The sequence below is a fragment of the Malaya genurostris genome, chromosome 3, assembly GCF_030247185.1.
Source record: "Malaya genurostris strain Urasoe2022 chromosome 3, Malgen_1.1, whole genome shotgun sequence".
Classification (NCBI taxonomy): domain Eukaryota; kingdom Metazoa; phylum Arthropoda; class Insecta; order Diptera; family Culicidae; genus Malaya; species Malaya genurostris.
Genome location: NC_080572.1, coordinates 290403220 through 290426525, shown reverse-complemented (window position 1 = coordinate 290426525; position 23306 = coordinate 290403220). Strand labels below are relative to the sequence as shown.

General features: G+C 36.9%; 1 protein-coding gene across 2 annotated transcripts in view; it reads left to right on the top strand.

Annotated features, from left to right (window-relative positions):
* The window catches only part of LOC131438990 (uncharacterized), a 46552-nt gene extending 25622 nt beyond the window's left edge, over nucleotides 1-20930 (top strand). For both annotated transcript variants that reach the window (XM_058609447.1, XM_058609446.1), the window contains exons 3-7: nucleotides 12865-13256; nucleotides 13326-13512; nucleotides 13574-13693; nucleotides 20144-20398; nucleotides 20461-20930. In XM_058609447.1, the coding sequence (XP_058465430.1) occupies nucleotides 12865-13256; nucleotides 13326-13512; nucleotides 13574-13693; nucleotides 20144-20398; nucleotides 20461-20709 (1203 nt within the window). In that variant the 3' untranslated portion in view covers nucleotides 20710-20930. The remainder of the gene's footprint in view (nucleotides 1-12864; nucleotides 13257-13325; nucleotides 13513-13573; nucleotides 13694-20143; nucleotides 20399-20460) is intronic.
* The last annotated feature ends 2376 nt before the right edge of the window (nucleotides 20931-23306 follow it).

The window sequence follows — 23306 nt, the reverse complement described above, 5'->3', positions numbered from 1 at the left end:
TAGTTTTTAAAAAAAAAAAAAACAAAAAAGTTAGAACAAAATACATGATTTTTTAAGAGTCACTCTACTTTTATTCTGAAAAATTGATGTAACTCGATCAAATGAAGAGCTAGGAAAGTAGCTTCTTCAGCAAAGTTACTCAAAATAAAAATTCGTACAACATTGATTTGAAATACATTAATTTTAAATTTCAATTAAGATTTTTATCCCAGCATGGACCACCCTGAGGACTTTTTACATGAAAAGATGCGCCAGTTGATTGCAAACAACTTCTGTGAAGTCACCAACCACAAAAAATTAATAGCGAAAATATTTTCGTCTCACTAATTTCTCGTATTTCACTATCGCCTTGCAAATTAGTTTGCTTGATCAGAAAAAATACATGAAACACACTACGAAGCCTGTACCGGTGAAACATAATCCAAATTCTTCATGGAACGAATCGTTTTTGTTCACGTGCAAAGCGTGAAAAATCCGTTGAACCAACAACACAGCGGAAGGTGTCTCGGGTAATCAATGCAAATTTCTAGGAGAAACCGGCCTAAATTTCGATGAACGATTGTAAAATCATTTTTCTTCATAATAAAATATTCTAATATTAATTAATTCATTCATCTAAACGATAGTTTGTGTTAAACTATATTAGTATTAGGAAAAAAAAAAAACGTTTCGTGTTAGAGTTAATTATTACTAGAAACTACTACCTTGATCAAGAAGTTCCCGGAATTTATACAGAAAATCAAAAATACAAGATTATTCATCAAAATCGATATTGTCTCCTTCAAAGTACTCCCCATCAAGAGAAAAGCGTTCCACGGAGCGTTTTCTTGAGTCGACCGAATTGGAAAAAGTCGCAGGGAGCCAAATCAGGTGAATTCGGTGGTTATTGAATGACGGGGCGTTATTGTCTCATAATGCCCAAATAATACTCCTAATAGTAAGTTTGCGGTCTACGGTCATCCGTTCTCTGATTTTGTTGACGTTTTCATCGGTTTTCGATGTCGATGGCCTACCGCTTCTCTCATCATCGTTCACAGACTCACGGCCACTTCTGAAACGTTCGTGCCACTGATAAACGACTGTTTTCTTCGGAGTGTCGTTGCTGAAAGACTCCTCTAACAGTTGTAATGTCGTCAAACCATTGAAACCATTTTTAACGCAAACTCGTTGTTGCAAATTCAATGTCATTTTGAAAATTGTGCAAAATCGATAACACACACAACTTGACAAATGCCTAGGTATCAAGCTGAAAATTTGATAGAATATCAAGGACAGATGTAGGAATCTAATCGATTGACTGAAAGTGCCACACGGTGGTGATTCCGGGAACTTTTTGATCAGGATCGTATAAATTTCGGAAATAAGATCGCCGAGAACAGTGTCTATACATCTTAATCAAACGTCGTTCTTTGATCGAATTATTAGACCAATCCAAAACAAACACGGAACGACCGAAATAAGCTCTGCGCCTAATTCGTATTACTGTTTTTGAATTAGTTGATTTTAACAACAAAATTTCCAAATTAACTATTAAAGTAGTTGAAATTCAGAATTTACTTTGGTGAACAAAACTCTTGTTTTTAGAGAATGTGTTTAGTTGGCGAATATTCTGGACACAAACCAGCAATATTTCAATCCAACCCGAAATTCTCATTGACAACTAAGTTTATGATTAAAATTAGAAAATTTGACGCTATCTATCACCATCATTGCTGAAAAACAGCACAAAGAAAACAAAACTGAAATTGGTTTCATCAACAAGTTGTTTAGTTAAAAATCTCATGAGAAGTGTCAAAGCAAAACAATCCATGAGCATCTGAAAGGGATAGTCTTGTTGAAACTGCTTGCAAATTGTTTTGATGTTTCTCGGATTTGTTACGATATATCCCTATTTAAGTTTCTAAACTCTTAGTGGAAAGTGTATTTTTTCCGAATTTGTGCGCATTTGATTAGTTGAATGGAAATGGAATGTGCCTTAGCTAAAAAATGACAGCACGTTTAATTGGTGAATAGCCATTTCAACTAATATTTTATTATTATTAAGGGAATGAGAATTAAAAAATCTAAAGTAGCAAAAGTAAGATTTTTTTAGTTGTCTCAAAAATTAACTAACTAAAATCTAAAAAATCAACTAATTTTTTCGCCAAAATGCTGATTTCGGTCTTTCAGTGAACCAATACGTCAAATATATTGATAGAATAGAAAAATTCCAAACAACCGATAGAACTCAATCTGAAAAACCATTTGCGGCCGAACTTGTACATAATTCCTCTAGAGAAACAACACCAATCGGAGCAAATCACACCTAAAGTCAAGTTCACCACCAAACATAGACTGATCTTCGGATCGAACTGGTTGCAGGTCGGAGATTTTTCTTCCGACTCAACGCCCCGACGTCGCGGAATAGTCACACCACATTTGAACAGTGCGAAACGTGAGCGAACCAACCTTGCGTCACCTCACCGCCGTTTATTTGAGAACAATCAACTCGATTTGATCCAATATTGAAGAACTCCCTAAATGGTTCAATCGATTGTATAATGCTTTATTGTTATTACTTTTTTTGCGATAGCCGCCGGACGGAATCGTGCGATAGCAGAATTTCTTTGACCCGTATGCCGAAACCGGTTTGAGAAGGTGTGATTTGAATACGTTGCTCTGATGTTTCGTGTATGGTTTGAACAGAATAAGCACTGAATCGATTGATAATCTTATGAGGTTGTTTTCCGATTTGGCAATGATCACCAACAAAATGTTCTGTTTCCGGTCGCAGCACGTGCGTTTATGTGACCTTTGTTGCACATTAGATATCATTGATTTTAATTGTTCGTCTGATCTTTTGTTTACAGACTAAATCTCAATTTTTAACTGTTTCATGTTCCATATTGGCATAATTGACCCCTCAAAACGCCCGAGAATCTCGCAACACACAAGAAAAGGATGTAAGCCTCTATGTAAACAAAACATAAACATCGACGAAAATCCGCTTGCTCAACGAATGAACTATTCACGTTACAAATATCCACTTGAGCAGGAAAGTGTTAATAAATTAACTAATTTTCTAGCAAGTCAGGAATGGCAGATGTAAATATTTATTTCCTCCGTTCTCGGCAATCTGTTAGAGCTGATGGGAGAATTAATATCGGATCAATGACTGCTCTATCACCGCAGTGAAGCAGATTTTTTCCTTTTTCTACGCAAATGATGCAGTAAAATTCTAATTTAATCTATTGAGCAGCTTCATCAAAGCGGTGCTACTCTAGAGTCATCTGTATTTTCTTCGAATGTGCATCAGCTGTTGATCTTCTGGTCCCATGACCCAAGCTAAACTTGAACTTCTACGCTCTACGATAAAATCATGCAATCATGAATGGTTGATCGACCAAAACAACAGTGATGAAATAAAAGAAATATTCACCGCAGAATGCTGTAAACAAACGTCAGACGGGCGTCCCAGTGGGAGTTGACCAACGGCGGAACGTCAAGTGATTTGTGTTCCGCCTGTCATCTCTTCCGTCCCGCGTGCAAAATTTTCAATCCATGGATCCGAGATCCGATATAGAAACAGTCACATAACGAAATCATCACCATCAATTAAGCGTGGGAAGTAGTCTACTTTTGTAGATGGGATGTTTAGAAACAGAAAGAAAATATCCATTTATTGTTAAGGTGAGATTGTTAACCTTTGAGTTGACTGGTGGAAATTGTTGTGTATCGTAAAGCCTAACCCCGCTTTAGCAGCCGACTGTTTCCATGACTGGCTCATGGTGCATTCAAAATAGTAATCCTTTTAAATGTTAAAATTTTCACCTGTCTGCTGTCAACATGAAGTCGAAAACGTTTATTTCCAGAGTTGAAATATCACGACAGTTATTATTCTGCTGCAATAAATTTTGCATCACCTTACTTCTAGGCGACTAAGAGCACACTGACAAAAATTATATTTGCTACAGAGAGTACATCACTCTACTTCAATTTATATATCTCCGCAAATAAATCGTATGAAATAGTTCTTGAGTGAGATATGCAATTTTGCGATCGATCTTCTCGTTGTTCCCCTTAATCAAAAATAAAAATCTTGCTATTGTTTCAGAATTCGATCGTAAGATTATGCACTTCTCGGTTCTAGTGATACTAGCGAAGTCACACTTTCGGTTTCCATTAACAGTGGCAGTTCTATTTCGAACAGGATCTTCGTCATTCACTTGCTGGAAGTGTTTACAATCTAAAGTTTACAATCATTTGCCGCATGAGTAACATTTCCAGCGAAACATAAAGCTATGTCCATTTAGAATCCGGCATTAGAAAATCATCTGAATCTCGGTATCGAATTGACGTACATACTACAACTAAACAAAGGTTATTCACTGTGGTTTAAGGAAAAATTATCAATACAAATCATTTATCTTCGTTTCTAATAAAGCTAATTTCTTACCTAGCAGTTTCTAATTTCTAACCTAGCAGTGAGATGATACCTTTTTTTATCAATCCGCGTTTGCTTTTTGCATGAATATTCTTAGGTGTTTTAGTTCTCATGACATTATTTTAATTATCGTCGTTTTAAACGGCAAATTGAGATTTTAATCACTCATTACCCTGTAATGCCGAGACTGCAAATCGTATCGAATTTCAATCTTAACGTGTGACAATCGATTGAACATTCCATGAGATGTCGAAATCAGTTAAATTCACCTGAGGAGTGTGTAGACATCTTTGAGAAATTGCAGTGCGAACTAAAATTTGGGGGTACATTCCGAATCCAGAAACGAATACCGCTTAAACTGAAATAAATTTATTTGGTAATCGACTACCCAAATCTGAAAACCCGATAAACCTGATTAATTTATGTGAAGTGGACATTATTATACTAATCACCCTGTATCTCCTAAACCAGAAGTCGTATCTGACTAAAAAGTAAGATGTTTCATAGGATTTTAAGACCTCTCATTTGAATCATAGATGGTATTTAGGTTTCATTTGAATCTTAGACCGGTTCAGCCATCTACCAGAAAAATAAATTGCATTATTTCACATATCATCCTGTGGTTCCGCAATCAGAAGTCGGATCCAAACGTAATTCAGAAATCTTGTTTAAGAGTATACTACTTTTCATATGAATCTGAGTTTGTAGAAACGGTTTAGCCATCTCCGAGAAAATTGAGTGAAATTATTTGTCGCACACGCATTTGCTGATCTCGACGACCTGAGTCGTATGGTATATGGAAGTCATGTTCTTCCAGCATTTATTGCTGTAAGTAGTTTAAATCAATATAATTATGGAATAACTTCCAACTCGAAAATGCTGATATCATCTGGTTTACATATACCATATTCGAACGATTATGTTGCCAAAAACGAACCGTGCTAAAATCGGTCCGAGGCAAATTGTCATGAAAAAGGATGCTGTACACAGTCTTTTTGGTACTTAGAAACAATTGTGTGTAACAGTATAAAAAATCGTGTTTTACGTTGCTCCCAAGCATTGCTTTGTCATACAGCGCTCAAAACTCCTACTGCTGGAATAGGGGAAAAAGTCACTTATACAAAAATGTCGATATCTCCGTTGAAAATGGACGGATTTTAACAATCTATGACTTGTTGGATAGCTATTACCGTGTGGAATCTAAGTATAGAAACATATTCTATTTTCAAGGTCAAGTGTGACAGATACTGCCAAAAACTAAAAATTTTGACATAAAGCTTCGTATAACTCAAAAAGTAAACATCCGATCTCAAAACCATTCAATAGCGTTCTGGGTGATGGGGAGACCTTTCATTTGCGACTAGTTCGATCAAAATCGGTCCAGCCATCTCTGAGATCTCGACCTCTTAGTTGACAACACACACACACACACACACACACACACACACACACACACACACACACACACACACACACACACACACACACACACACACACACACACACACACACACACAACATACACACACACACACACACAACACACACACACAACACACACAACACACACAACACACACAACACACACACACACACACACACACACACACTCACACACACACACACACACACACACACATTTTCGTCTCAAGATTTACATTTCGTAATGTTTCTGAACATCCACTAATCGATTCGTCTCAAAACATGATCACTATTTCGCACAATTACACTACCATTGAATGCTGGATGACTTCATAATTAGTTAACTATTAAAAACTTCATTGTTTAGTTAACTATTAAAAACTTCAAAATTTACCCGACAAGCAATAAAAGTCTTCAAAAATATGAGATGAAAGTTTTTCACTTCGTTCACTTGATTGCGCTTTGTTTTCATCTCATTTGGTTTCGCAAAGTTGCCAAGTTATCTCATAATGTTACAAAACAAAAATTGTTTATCTTCCTCAAATTATCATCAAAAAGTATGTTTTTGGTATCCGTGACATTAGCTTAATTATATTATTGATATTAATATTTCAATAAAACTGTTTCTGCTTCGAATATTACCAGAAAGAACGTGTTAAATACTATTGAAATAACCATTGTGGCAAATCTAGTAGCACTGGTTTCATTCCTCTATACGCCAACATAACGCTGTGAAGTGTGTGTGTGTGTTTCATCGGCTGTGCACGGAGATGCCAGGTATTTTCATAGAAAATATGTATTACTTTGCATAGAAAGTCTATATCTGTTCTATCTGTTTTCACTAATAAAATGATGTTAAATGATAGTTCTTTAGATCTCCGTAAGTCATTGCCCCATTAATTAGATAATTCAACGAGTAAATTTTTTACCAATAATAATAATGTGGAAAAATCCTGGTGGGTACGGTTGTATCGTTTGAGTTGTATATCTGGCAGCGGTAAGGCAGTCGGTCACCAGGATGTCTGCAAGCCATATTTTCCAGCTGGCAGCGTTTAGTCAGCCATCTGGCAGCCATGCTAATGCGGGTGAGAGTGTAATAGTGGAATATTTTGTTTTGATTGCTGTCGCCATTGCTAATTTATAGGATGAATAAAAGATCAACGATAGGATGGATAAAAATCCATTGAGATGAAATTAGGAGCAGAGTAGTGAAAACATCATTAGTATTTTTAGCTGTTCTGTAAATATTAGTTGAATTTTCAAGAAATGTGAATCAATTTTCAACGTGGAGCAAGGGGAATGAAGCAGTAATATGAAATAGTTACAGTAATTTTAGTGGCTAAATCGGGGTTTGAAGGCGACGTCCTTACAAATGAGATGAAATAGGGAGCCCTTACCCTATAAAAAAGGTAAAAATTGGGACTTTCTTCTTGATTCCTTCCTTTGATGGCTGCACACCTCCGGAGTCAACTTCCTTGGCACATTTGTTCCACATTTTGGTCATCTACGTCGCGTCCCGAGTTTCCACTTTTCTTAAGCTCCCGCTTCATTACTGCCCAAAATCTCTCGATGGGCCAGAACTGCGGGGAGTTGCGAGGATTTATGTTTTTAACGATGAAATCTACGTTATTATTGCGGTACCACTGAATAACTTCCCGGATGTAGTGGCAACTAGCCAAATCTTGCCAAATGGGTTATAATAACAGATAGTACGCGGTTTTCGAGGCATTCTTCCTTGAGCAGCTTTCAGTCCATCGTCTTATTCGTTATTCGTCACTTTGGTCTTTGCTCGTGTCGTATCGTCGCCATGTACAATTTTTGGCCAGCTGTCCGAAATCCGAAATTCCTGCTGGTACAATTTCCGAGGTCGAGTTCTTGCTTAAACGCTCTGTTTTAATGCTTGCTGGCTCAATGAGAACGATACCCTGCTCGCAAACGAATTTTTCGAAATACCGCAGTATTTTTGAGTGTTTTTTTTTATCTGATAGTCCAGGGTTTGCTCCGACGGTTCTCAACACCTTCTGGTTCAGAATGCGGCCATATGTTCCACTACGACGCTTATCTTGGGCACACAGTCCACACTCTTTTGCGGAATAACTTTTGACTCACTGCTCGAAACACCGTAAAATTTATACCACAGAAAGTGGGCGCCTAGGTAAACAAACCTGTAGCTATATAAGAATTCTTGCAGTGGTCACTTTCCGTGCCGCTGCAACACAATAAGTGATTCCGGATTTTTGCTGGACAGAACTTTATTTTAACTTCATCTAACTGCAGTTTAATTATATCAAAACACATCTCAATGAATGAGTCTCCAAATCATTTGGTTGATTGTCCATATCTTTCAATTGGGCCAACATCTTGGCAGTATTTCAGCAAAATTATTAAGAAAACCCCTTCTTAATCCACCTAGTGGTGTGATATTGTATTTCTTTTTCTTCAAAACAGTCTCATGAATTTTTTATCATTTTTGACACCAATTAATTCAGATTGATTCGAGAAGCTCACAATCACATACTCGGCATCATTTCTCAAACCAAGCGCTTGACATTTGCGTTGCTCATTTGTATGAGAAGATCTAAAAAAACCCTTTTTAATCCACTAAGTGGAATTTTCATAGATCATGAAAAATCACCATAGGGGGGATGTTAATGAAATTTTCGAAATAGAGAAAAAATTGTTGATGCCAAAAGTCTTAGAATTGCATGAAATGTCGAGGTTTAGTGTCATCTCGATTTTTTTTTGATAAAATCGACTTTCAGGGACTCAAAATTTGCCAGTCCCAGAAAGTCGATATTAAAAAAAAAATTTGTCGAGATAACACTAAATCTCGACGTTTCATGCAATTTAACGACTTTTGGCATCAAACAAAATTCGGAAAATTCATGTACCCCCCTTATGGTGATTTTTCAATCATAAATTTTCAAACCTTAACCGCCGGGCAGAACCTAACCCATGTACGATTTAGCTCAAATTTTGCATGGAGACTTTTTTCGAGGTGCGAAGCGTTTGAGCACTAGCCCTTCACGAAATTAGAGACGATTCCTAAATATTGGCACCCTTATATATAAGAGCGGTAAAAAACAACGTGTTTTGTCGGTTACGTCACTTATACCATTATATCTCCGGAACCAGAAGTTACAGCCATTTGATCTTTGAACTTGATTATTGGCACGACAGTAGCTTTTAAACGAATCTAAGTTTGTTAAAACGGGTTCAGCCATCTCTGAAAGAATTCCGCATTAAATAAATTCGTAAAACGTGCTCCATCTCGTCGAGCTGAGTCGATTGTTATATAACACTATGAGTTTCCGAGGCTCCGTGCGATAGTCGATTATTCAAGCATTTCTAATACCTTTCTATAGAGAAAGGCAAAACATAAAAACATTACAATAAACGCTACCTCTAAATAAAAAGTATCTATCATTTTTAGATTCGATTTAATGACTTTTTTTTATTTCGTAGCACTTCAAGTCTTATCATTTTCATACCCAGATTTTCAATATAATATTTTGAACTTCCGAAACACATTTGATCCAATTTTGATTTTAATGTGGCAACCCTTCCCGCTAAGGCGATGCTGTTTTCTTCTTCCGTACCGGCACGTATTGGTTTTGTATCGTCATGTTTTATGACGGTTTGAAAGGTTTCTCACTCAGCGACATACAATTTTGAAGCCGGAATTAGGAGGAAATTGAAATTGCGCAGTATCTTTTAAAACAATGAGAACTTTGTTTTTAATCAAGATTTGTGAAAATCGGTTTAACCGTTGCTGAGAAATCGAAGTTGGTTCCGGTTCTGGAATTTTTCTTCACTACACTGAACGACCGAAATTAGCTCTGCGCCTAATTCGTATTACTTTTTTTAAATTAGTTGATTTTAACAAACAGAATTTAAAAAAAAACTATGAAATAAGTTAGAATTGAGAATTTACATCGCTGAAAAAAACACTTATTTTTAGAGAATGTGTTTAGCTGGCAAATATCCTTGACACAAACCAGCAATATCTCAATCCAACACGAAATTCTCATTGACAACTAAATTTGTTATTAAAATCAGAAAATTTGTTTTTATTTATCTATCGCCATCATTGCTGAATGACAGCACAAAGAAAACACAAATGAAATTGGTTTTATTAACAAGTTTATTAGCCAAAAACTCATGAGAAGTGTCAAAGCAAAACAATCATTAAAAAGGTAAAAAGGACAGTCTTGTTGAAACTGCTTGCAAATTGTTTTGATGTTTTTCGCATGTGTTACGATATATTGATATATAAATTTCTAAGCCGATATGTAAAAATGACGTAAACTCTTAATGGAAAGTGTATTCATTCAGAATTTGTGAGCATTTGAAGCGATTGTGTGTAATAATTGTATATGTCAAATGATGTTTTTTGTATCTTTCAACCTTCCGGGCTACTCCGTCCGGTGTACTGCACTTGTATTTTGTTTTCCGAGTGCTCAAAGTTTTCAGTGAGAGAGTCGATTTCGCGAAGTAGAATTTCTGCGATTTCTGCGATTTAGAAGAAAAATTTTTGAAAAGAAGTTTATGTTTCGTTTATGCCTTTTCCTCCTTCCTAAAAAAATAGTTGAATGAAAATGAAGTGTGTCTTAGCTAAGAAATCACAGCACGTTTAATTGGTGAATTCAACTAAAAATAGCCATTTCAACAAATATTTTATTATTATTATTAAGGAATGAGAATTAAAAAAATCTAAATGAGTATAAGTAAGAATTTTTTAGTTGTTTCAAAAAATAACTAACTAAAATCATAAAATCAACTAATTTTTTCGCCAAAATGCTGATTTCGGTCTTTCCGTGTATTATCGTTGTTTTCGGAACCAGAAACTGAGAACTAGTAGTCCCCTCACTAACCAGCCAGCTAGATGAATTTAGCAGTAAGTTTTATAAAAAATGGCGCCAAAAACTTGTGAAGAAATACCCATGAAATTGAAAAAATTTCACTTATCGGACTGAAATACCGGAACCACAAGTCGAATCTGGATCAATTTTTCGAGGAGTTTAGGAGTTATAAAAGACTGTCATTTGGCATAACAGACCAACATGTTGCTTAATAGAATTTGTTCTAATTTACTGCGATTTTGAATGGTCAAAAAAAGGCTATGCCTCATCGTTATTAATGACCTACTGTCCAACCTCACTGCCGCTCGTTCGGGCTTAACTGATGGATAGCCCTTAGCTTTGGGTAATCCCTGCAAACACTAACTTCAGGCTAGCACTAAGTGAGTTGCTTATATAAAATGATAGTGTGCTATTTACTACAGAATTTAAAAAATAAACAATAACAATGCTAATTTACCTAATATCATCTAAATATTTGAACCGAAAATAACATTCGCATTTTTCGTTCGAGTTATCCCTGCAGAACATCACTTAATCGAAAGACAAACAAAATTTCACATTAAAATAAAATATTGCGAGTAAACATATTATTATGACAAATGGCATTATACCAAATGACAATAATGCCGAATAATTATTATGCCCAATATTCATTATGCCAAATGACTTTATGCCAAACGGGCTGCCACAGTTAAACTTACCTACATCGAAGGTACAATTGCAAATGCGCATGGTAGAGGCATTTCGCGTGATTTAATCATGTCATTAAAGTTGAAAACATCAAAAACTGTGTTTAATAGTTATCCAATTTAGTTGAGGAACCCAATAAATGCGGTAATTTTGCGGGTTAATAGCGGCCCTTACACGATCATTAAAAGTGTCATTACTAAAATGATCGTGTAAGGTTTACGATTTCAGTAATGACACGAGTAATGATGGAACTCCGGATGTTCCATCATTACCAACATTATTTCTTCTTCTTATTTTTTTGGTGGAAGTGCTGAATATCTTTAGAACTATACGCGAAAAAATGACAAAGTGTTGATTTAAATTGTTAATATTTCATTAACCTTAACGTTTCAATGGCAAATCAAATTTATTTTCAGCTAAACGAAAATAAAAATATTGCTATTGCTATTGCTGGAGTAGTTACAAATACTCATCATTAATAATGAACGTGTAATGCTAAAAAGTAATGTTGTACAGTAATGCAGTAATGACGAGCGTTTGAACAGAAGTGCCATTACTTAGTAATGACACTTTTAATGATCGTGTAAGGGCCGCTAATATCTAATGATGATTAATGATAAACATTTTCGTTCTGAGTCAATAATAACTCGTTTCGGTTTTGTTCTGCTCGACTTTGTAGAATAACGTGCTTTTAAGTAGGCGGCGATATTTTTAGGTGTTACCAAAATCATAGTGTAGTACTGATTGGATGAACTCGAACCGACCGTGGAAAGCGAAACTAATAAAATGTGTTAAAAGTTGAATGTTTTCATCACAAATAATCCAGTTCAAAGATTAGCCGTGAAAACTGGAAAACCCAAACATCAGCTAACTAAATCGTCATTTATCTTACAACGTCTTATTTTCAACGGCGGAAGCAACATTCACGTATCACCACCGACTATGCGTAGAGGAGGAACCGCAGTGACGCGCGTCTTTCGGGCGACCGAGAATTGGTCAGATGTTTAATTGGTTCGGAAATTTATGGATTGTTGTGAGTTTAAATATTATTGCATGCACGAGTTATTTATATGTATCACGGCAAGTTGAAAATAGCGTTACGACCCAAAACAACGCCAACGCTGTTCCGACGCTCGCCGACGGGACGCTCCACTAGGACCAAACTGTCGTTCGTTTATGTTCGAGGTGGATTTTGTTTGCCAAGGGCGCCACTGGTCAAGATTGATGGTCAATATTTTGTTAGGATTTTCCCAGAAGGTTAAGGACCCGTGGCATCCCTTCTTCATTCTTGCTAATTCGTATAAATAACAGTGATGGGATGTTGTGATGAGTTAATTGAAAAATGTTTGGGATCTTTAAGATAAACAAATATGTCGTTTAGAAACTAGTTCTGACGCCTGTCACCGTTATAATATATAATGTCTTTGCTTCTATGTATTAAAAGGCGATGTTCCGTTTTTGTTTCAGTACGACACAAACGGAATTCTCTCCAGTTCCGGTGAATACGGCGAGTCATTCGAGGGTGAAAATGACATCGAAGAAGGCAGCACCAGTGTGTACGGAATTCCGGACTTCCGTGCGGATGACATCGAGACGGAGATTAGCGTGACGGTCAGCAACACGCTTGACGGCAAACGAAAGGCTCGCTCCATTACCGGAATGACCTACCAAGGAGTGCCGATTCTGGATGAGCCATATATGAACCGACATCTTAATCGTTCCCGTCATCATAGCCATCGTCTTCATCACCAGCAACCGGAACAGAGACGGGATTCACATTACGAACAAATGCGCCAGCGGCCGGAGGAAACCGCCAGCCCTCCTCCGCAGCTTAAACTCAACTGGGATGACGAAAGCAGGTGCGAACAACAAGTATTCAAGCAATTTTCCAAAGCAATCTAAATGAACCTATATTGAATAAATTATAGCGAAATTCCAACACGTCACCAAGAGACCGATGCCGCCGGTAGGCAGCATTCTATGCGAAGGCATCACAATCTTCTCCGGACGAGCTCCAGCAGCGCTGCTGAGCAGTCATCTTCGGGCACATCCGCCATCAGACGAAATGAATTTGCCAGAAGCGAGAAAGTTATCCAAAACTTACAACCCAACCTAGTAAGTGATTCGCAGTGCCATTTAAAATGAATAAACGGGCTTACCGGAAGTTTCCTTCAAGGTTGGGCCGGATTTCACCACCAAACCACCGAGCCAGCCACATGACCGTCGCAGCAGGGTTATGCTGACCAACGGAGAAAACAAATACCAGAAGGTTATCAAGAATCCAGGAACATATATGGTAAGCTTTTACAGTTGAAATTCAGATTTCCGAGTTCGAGTGCGACAAATTTTCGTGGAAATTTTCTGGAAAAGAATTCGCATCTTCTTTCATTTACTGTGACTACCACTTTAGTTCACTTTTCCTTCACTAATTGAACTGCATTCAAGAAGCTATGGTTCGGAACATGTAGGGGAAGATGGGATAAAACGTACCCCCGAGGCAAATGCACAGTCCAAATTTTTTCACTGAAATTTTAATGAAACCGAAAGTCCGTCATGACAATAGATTACTATAAAATTTTGGTTGCGACGGTTCAATCATATCTGGAAAAATAATCAAAAACCAATTGTGTCTTTACTACATGTAAGGGTCGTATTTTCTAGAGTGAGGAAGACGATTTTAGTTATCTAACCAATGAACTAAGCGTTTACCCCATCTTCCCCTATGATAAAACTTTCCGAGTATCGTATTAAAGTGAAAACGAAGGAGGTAGACCTAAGGACAGAAAGGTGAAACGTGATCAGGGTCATGTGAGCAAACAGAAAATTTCCTATAACTAAATTTCAATAGAACAATTGTCACGTTTCTCTTTGCCGTTCTTCAGCTTAACATGCTTTTGATTATAGCTTTAGTACCATAATTCCCCAAACCTTCTTTCAAATGATTAGAGTTTTCATACATACATTCATTTCATAAGACCATTCATCTTTGTCGCAGCATCCGTTTTACATAGAAATTTTGGCCTTATTTTCTTCCAATGTAGTCTTAATAAAAAAAACCTATTTTAATCCACCTAGTGGTGTAATGATGCCTTTCTCATATTACTCATTACATCATAAATAAAACCGTGAAATTCGCAAAAACAACTGATTATTGAATAGAAATAGGAAAGTTTGTTCGAACCTAATCTAACAAACTCTATAAAATCTGTTTACCCTGTAGTTCCGGAACCGAAAGAAGTATCCACAACAAATTAAGGAATTCTGTATGAAACTGTAAGACTTTTCTTTTGAACCTATAAGTTTGTGAAAATCGATTTGGCCATCTCCAAGAAAAGTAAGTGAGATCCTTTTTTCAATTTTTGATCACTATTCCCAATTCTTCCGAGACCGGATTCAGATAAACGGAATAGCCAAAGTTGGTTCGTTTACTACCAACAAATATGACCTACAAATTGGAACAGTTTTGAACGTAGTTAAACCTATACTTACTATCTCATACTCTATTTCGATTAAACCAATTAAACGAAATCTAACAAACGAAACGAACCTACGTTTTTGTTACTTCTGCATATGTAAGTCAAGCTAAACAGCATAAAACATGTAATAGGATTATTATTTTTATTATTTTTATTATTATTATTATTATTATTATTATTATTATTATTATTGATATTATTATTTTTATTATTATTATTATTATTATAATTATTATTATTATTATTATTATTATTATTATTATTATTATTATTATTATTATTATTATTATTATTATTATTATTATTATTATTATTATTATTATTATTATTATTATTATTGACATCACTACACAACGTGTACGAAATAGAACAAAGCACGCCTTGTTCGTTTTGTGTTTTCTTCTTCTTTCGGTGTTGTACATATTGTCACTCTATATGGCGATTTGAAAACTTTGACACTCATCGCCCTGTAACTGCGGAACCGGAAGTCGGATCCGGATGAAATTTCACAGTAGGTTTAAAGACAGTATGAACTTTAATTCAAATCAAGATTTGTGAAAATCGGTTCAAGCATCGCAGAGAAATCGAAGTGAATTTAGTTTTAGGAGTTTTTCTTCTCCACAGGAAAAGAGGGAACCAGTAGTGCCGAATTAAGTTTTTATGCCCACAAACTAACAAGCTCTGTAAACTAGAAGAATTTATCAGACAGTTTTATGGGATTTGTACCCTTTTTTGACCATCGTTCGTGGAAAAATACTAATAAAATTGGTAATTTTCCACTTATAACGCTTTAATTCCGGAACCGGTAGTCGGATCCAGATAAAATGTTCTACAAATTTTCAGGATATTATAAGACCTTTCATTTGAATCTTAGTTTGCAAAAATCGGTTGAGTTGTTCCAGAGATAATTGAGTGTAAACTTTTTCTCAAATTTTCACATATTACCATATAATTCCGGAACCGGAAGTCACATTCAAATGAAATTCAATAGCAAGCTATGGACCATAATACCTTTTATTTGTATCTTAGTTTGTAAAAATAGGTTCAGCCATCGCTGAAAAAAGTGAGCGCATGTTTTTTCCACTTTTTTGGTACATATCATCCTATATCTCCGGAACCGGAAGTCGGATCGGAATGAAATTCAATAGCAGGCTATGGGACTATGAGACCTTTCATTTGAATCTTTGTTTGTGAAAATCGGTACAGCCATCTCTGAGAAAAGTGCATATTTTTGTTACATACACACACATATACACACACACGGACACATACACACACACAGACATTTGCTCAGTTCGTCGAGCTGAGTCGAATGGTATATAACACTATGGGTCTCCGAGGCTCCGTTCGAAAGTCGTTTTTTACAGTGATTGCATAGCCTTTCTATATGAGAAAGGCAAAAAGATTTCTCATCAATGAAATATATTTGAACAAGTTTTGCCATTCTCATAAAGAATATACATATATTTACTAGATGAAAAGGGGGCGAAGCGGGGACATTTTGGTTTAGTGATTATTTTCACTCTTTACACACTTAAATTTTTTAGCTGAGTCTCGGCAAAATAATGCCGAGATTCGCACAGCCGAGTAATCAGCAACCATCTCGGCAAAAATAAAATTACTGAGCGTCTCGGCACCCTCAAATTTGACAAACGTCAAATATTGCCGAAATCGTCAGCATAAGATTTACTGTTTGCTCAGGGAAACGTTCACTGAATATTCGGCAATCCAATAAAACGAACAAATGAAAAAAAAAAATTACCGAATCATCAGTAATTAAAAATCTAGTAAATTAATTTTGTTTGAAATTTCTCAACATTATAAACACGCCATTCAGGATCAAAAATTCATTTTATTAACACTTAAAAGAGGCTTACAAATTTGTTGCCAGTAGTGCTTAAAGCCTCTACCTGAAAACATGTAGCATAAAAAAAGCGGCGTTTCCAGATGCGGCCACCTTGAGTCGAGCTGGAAATATGAAAATAAAAATATATATTGATTTTTGGCTTACAAAAATGTTCAATATTTAATGATGCATATACGGTATTGTTCAAAAAATAAACTTACTTTGATCTATTGAATTATCCCCCAAAGTTTTGTCTCAAGGACGCTATGAGCCCCGTGTTGGGTGTTTTTCCCTTATAATCGGGAGTGCTCTGATAAAGTCGCTTTTTATAAAGCGAAACATGTCACTATATTTATTCAATATTTTTACTTGCAAGTGGTTCCATGCTTCTTCGAAGATTATCAATTTTTTCACTCGAGAATTTCATTAGAAAATAATCGCACAATGCGAAGCGAAAATGTAACGCGACAATAAATGACAGCTGTCGTGCTGCATCTCGGCAACAGCTAGCGCATATTCCGAAATCTCGGCAAACGTCTCTGCTGATGTCGGCATATCTGTTGTTTACTGATAAATTCAGCAAGCAATCATGCCAAATTTCGGCAAAGTGAAGCATTTTACCGAAATAAAAGTGAATGCATTTAACGAAGTTCAGAAACATGCGTATTGATTACTGAGCAATCAGCAAATTTACGTGTTGCTGATCAGTTCCGGCATTTTATTATGCCGAGCTCAAGAAATGGTTTTAAGTGTGTAGATGAGATATTTATTGTGTATAAAAATTTGCATTGTCTTTTGTAACTAATAACCCGACTAAAAACTATTGTTATCTAAAATATTGGTTGCATTTAGTAATTGTTCATAACGATCTAAATCTTTTCTTTCCCGCTTTGCCTTGTGGGGTACTTTATAAAATCTCACGATATTGCCGTTAACATTAACAAAGATTTGTGAATATTTGAAAAACCAATATTCCGTATATTTTCTTTCCGTTTCGTAGCATAGACTCGTAGCTCGTGCGATTGAAAATTTTGAACGATTATAACGACGCACCGAAATAAAGACTGTCCCAGAAAGTATGGACGCAACCAAAAACCGCTGTGATTTCGCAATGGTTCAGAATCTGTCAATTTTTATGGCTGCGTCCTGTTGTTTACACTATTCTTTAACCACTTGTGCAGTTGTTTATTCGTTTTCATTAGTTTTTTTTTCAAAATGCGTGGACTTTCAGCAGAACAACGTCGAAAAATTGTGTACAAATGGTGCACAGAACGCGGACTGTCACTGAGAAAGATAGCAAAAATGGAAGGAGTAAGTGAAAAGCCGTGCGAAATGCAATCAGGAAGTTCGGTGAGGATAACACCTTTGAGGATAAACCGGGAACGGGTCGAAAAAAGGTCCTGCTAACACTCAGTTGGATAAACGTATACTGAAGGCGTTCGAGCAAAAGAATGCGGTTTCAGTTCGGGATGTGGCCAAAAAAGTGGGCACTTCGAAGTCAAATGTTCTTCGTGCTAAAGAACGTTTGAATCTTCGAACCTATAAGAAGCAGTAACAACCAAAACGTAGTCCGAAACAAGAAGCATCGATCAGGCCGAGGGTTCGAAAGTTGTATAATACAATTCTTGCTGGAAATTTGAACTGCATAATCATGGACGACGAAACCTAAGTGAAACTCGATTACAAATCCTTGCCGGGACCACAATATTATACGGTGCGAGAAGGGCAAGTGTTAAACCAGTCCGAGATATCGATTGAAGTCGAAAATTTTGTTAAGAAAGCCATGGTCTGGCAAGCAATTTGTAGCTGCGGTAAGATTTCGAAACCCTTCATCCTCACTGCTTCAATGAACAGCGAAATATACATCAAGGAATGCTTACAAAAACGACTTCTACCAATGATTCGAAACCACAAGGATCCTGTTGTCTTCTGGCGAGATCTTGCTTCTTGCCACTACTCAAAATCAACGGTAGAATGGTATACTACCAAAAATGTCACTTTCGTCCCAAAAGACATGAATCCACCAAATTGCCCACAACTTCGACCAATTGAGGAATTTTAGGCATTAACGAAGGCACATCTTAGGAAACATGTCTCGGCAGCCGAAACCATTCAACAGTTCGAAAAAGATTGGAAAAAAGTGTCAAGACTTGCCGCCAAGAAGTCTATACGGAATTTAATGAGGAACGTTCGCAAGAAGGTGCGCCAGCTAGTCTACAATGGCTAACCAGCAAATGTTGAGAATAATATTCTGTTGTTGTAGTCTAATATTATCAGTATATCGAATAAAATTTGAATATCTAACACTTGTGAATTATTTACAGCGAAATCAAAGTGCGTCCATACTTTCTGGGGCAGTCTTTTTTATATGCACCACTATAAACAGGTGCAGGCTATTGAGACTTAAATGAGATCGTAATAGTAATCCGTCCGTGTAAAATATTTTCTCCGAGTCAATATTTCCTAACTTGATTTCCGTAACATTCGACACGCCTCTCGAAGTCTTTTATAACCAGAGGGCTTAGTACCTCACATCTCATTAGCAAGCTTGCAAAAGCGATTTATCTACGATAGAACTCCCGCAAAGACTTCAAGACTTATTGCATGTGTTTAATGCATGCTACTTAGGGCAATACAAAAACTATACAATAGTTACTGTATTTATTCTAATAATATATCAAGTGCACAACTTTGATTCCGTCGTTTTCCGATAGGTGGCTGTACCAGCTAAGGCTGGCCAAATACATAGATGATAATGCCTTTAAAGTGAGTGTGTACAGTGCCTAACGAATTGTTATCGCCGTTTTAGTGACAGTTGTTCTTGTTTTCGTATTATTCACGCTCCAAAATGTCTGTTTATGTGCCTAATTCTCGCCATTTGCGGGAAGTTTTACTTTTCTGTTACAATTCGTAAAAAAATGCAGCTGAAGCGCATCGAATGCTCTCAGAAACTTACGGTGATGCTGCTCTGAGTAAAAGAACGTGTCGAAGACAAACATGGTGGTGGAAGAGAAGAAACCTTCTAAGATGAACAACTAGAAGCATTGCTTGATGAAGAGCAGCGTTCGATGGCACACGGCCTGACAGATGAACATTTTCAATCCTTCGAAGAGTTGGAAAAATGGATTACTTCATGGATACCGTCAAAAGTGGACTCCTTTCTTCGAGGCGGGATCCGAAAATTGCCGGAAAGATGGGATAAAAGTTGTCGCTAGCGATGGACAATACTTTGAATAATACATCTGTAAGTACTTTTTCGCAATTCCAATTTTGGAAAAAAAAACAGCGGAAGCAAAGTTGAACACCTGATAAGAATTTGCAATGGATTGACAAATGTAGCATCTTGAAACAAACGATACAAATTTTATATCAAACGTTTTGTTTTTCTTATCCCTATAATTCTCGATCGCAACTTCTCTTTCAGGAAGCTCGCCAGCAACCGATTCAGCGGGTGGGACGAGTGATGCGCAAAGCGGCAGCCCCGGCCCGTGTAAACGCTCTTCATCTGGCCAAGTACCACCCACAGTACATCATTCATCGTGCCACCAATCATGTCAACTGGCCCTGGCTTCCGATCGGAGCGGCAAATCAGGAATCCCTGAATTCTGGAGTTTTCAAGTTATCAAGTAACGGCACGCTCACCGTAAATGACACGGGACTATACTTTGTGTACGCTCAGGTAGATAATTTTTTTCTATTTAGGCCTAAGTAAGTCAAATTACCTTTTCTTATCGCCCGTAGATTACCTACACCGATCAACACCCAATCAGTGGCTTCAACATTGTGGTCAACGGTAGAAACCATGCCGCCTGTTCGGTTCATGGTCAGCACGGCAAGAAAACCAACACATGTTACACGGCTTCTCTGGTCGACCTGGACAACGGTTCTCAGCTGGAAATCAAAGATATGGACGAAGGACGTGTCCATCTGGCCTTCCAGGAGAAGACATTCTTTGGATTGTACAAACTGGGAAGACGACCGGTACCCTGAAGCAATGTGTATTAATCTTTGGTTTTATTTTCTTCAACTTTTGTACATAGAGTAGCTTAACACATCTTATCTCATCGATATTTGTCTTGTCTTGTTATTAAAACGAGTATGTATTGAATGTGCTATTGTCCTCCCCCCAATTGTCGTGATATTTATACAAAGCTCATGAAACTTTTATGAAATACAGAGAAACGCAGAAACCTTAGTGCCATGCGAGCTTATATCTGACTGTTGTCTTCCTGTCTGTCAAAAAAAAAAGAACATTCCACTCTCCTTACGCATGGAGTCTCGACCAAGAAAAGATACACGACCCGAATGGAATGTTGCTCACTTTTACAACCCCGAGTGACCGAGTGGCACCGCACTTCGGAGTGACAATGTCTAGACAGAACTAGAAACAAATATTGAAACTAAACAGTTGAATGAAATTTTATGATTTTATGATTCTTATATGAATGCAAAATACTAGAAATTTATAAGATGGCTAGTACTCAAAAATTGGATGGATATAACTAAAAACAGGGATGTTTTCTGGTTCCGTGTACAAAATAGTTCTGTCTGTTATCTGACTTCTCAAAAATTCTGAATTCATTCACTCAACAGTGACATGGCTTAGTAGCTATTAACTGTACCTGTATTTATTACTGTCATTTGAAAACAACCACCGGTTGCGAAAATACATATACATACGTGGATTTACATAGAAATAGACGTGCAAAGTTCCAAATGATGATTCACCGAGATCTTTACGGCTACGGCTACGGCTACGAACAGGAATTTGCGGTAAAATGATGTGAATAATGATGGGGTAATGGCTTTCTGTCTGCATTATCCCGTCTATATAATAAGGACTCGGAATAAACGATCTGTTGAAAGAATTTCACACTTTCACTCACACATACACGGGATTGTTATGTACTTATTTATATAAACGAAAGCTAGTGAAAATTGCTTTTTCCGCGTCACATCCGCAGAATTTTCCTTTCGGTTCATTTACCACCAGACGGCAGTCAGTCGAAGAAGGAGAGAGCAGCTGATTGTGAGGAAAATTGTGATAGTAAGGGTGATGTAGCATAAAATAAGAGCTCCGTGGTTCCTTCCAACGTTAACCATGCATGGGAATAATGAGGCGAGTGAGAATATGCTGAAACATGCATTGAATGTATAATATGAAGAGGGATCCAAATGATTTCCAAAGCAATCGTGCCATATTCGTATGATTAGTTAAAAAAAACGGACGGTTTTCATTTGATGATGTGCGATCAACCTATTCGACACTTAAGCATTTGATAAAATACCTGAAAATCTGACTTCGGATTCCCCCATGGTCGCCTATGACTTGGAACCTCAAATATTTATATTGAGACGGTTCACATTGCTATCGGGTAATCAATTCTTAAATTTGAGGGTAATGCTTCACTATTCTCGTCCTAGTCCATTGATTTGGCGTCGAAAAGGTTTTTTTGTCGTGAATACGACTTACTTTACTATGGAAGAGAACAAAATATTTGCTGCTGTACAACAAATCGTTCGAGAAAAATGTCCCGAAAAGTGTTGAATATCGTAGTGAGTTCCTCAATTTGGTCCTTCTGAATGCTAAAAACGAATCCCTACAGCATATTGATAGTTTCTTTCAATAAATTATGCAAATCCGAAATGAAATAATCCACACTAAAATTCTGTATGCGGCTATTTTTATAGCCGTTAGGACCGCCCATTAGTGAAAAAGCTTCAAACGAAATCACGTAAAAAGATACTTCTCAACTGCGAGCAGATGTATTTGGTGTCGTTTGCAGCTGCCACTCATTTGCATGGATGAAAAAGCAACGGTGGAGAGCATTACACAAAATCAGTCGTTCTAATGGCTCTAAAGTTTTCTAAAGAACTATTAGGATTTCTTGCTCGCAAATCGATGGTAAATATCCTCAGTTTAGTGCAAATCTAGACCTGTTTGATTAGATTTTTGCACTTTTCGCTATGTGAAATTCATAGTAATCTAGATCAAGTGAAGCCTTCTTTGATTTTGCGAAAAATGTGGAAAAGAAGAATGCTTGCATAATTCATACAATTGATATTCGGAAGTGTTAAGGAACATGTCAGTTGTTTTCGTATTCACGACATTCAGTTATGTCTCTGACATTACCCACCCACCTTTTTTAAATCTCGTGATTAAGGTTCAGGTTTTGTCTTCTTTGTTTGTTTTTTTTTTCAGGCATTGCGTCATTGTATGTACCGACGAAAACTTTGTCCACATTTCTTTTTCGAGGGATAGAATCTTCCGTACTGCAACATGGATCTTCGACTGAATTCGTCAGTAGTGGCTGAAGGGAAGATCACACACACGCACGAACCTTTATGACATGATTCTCCTGGTATACTGGGATATTGTATTGATTTATACTCCACAAATTCAATTGCTTGTCACTCCTTCTAGAACTGAATGTAGATTACGCCGTTCGTGTTATTTAATTGAAGTGAATGTACCTGTTTCAAATGGAGGTGCATTTGCTCATCAAGATTCAAGTTTAAATTTCTTGTATCGAAGATCGAATGCGAGCCCGTAAGTCCTATTGGCGAGGTCACCTTTTGTAATATCT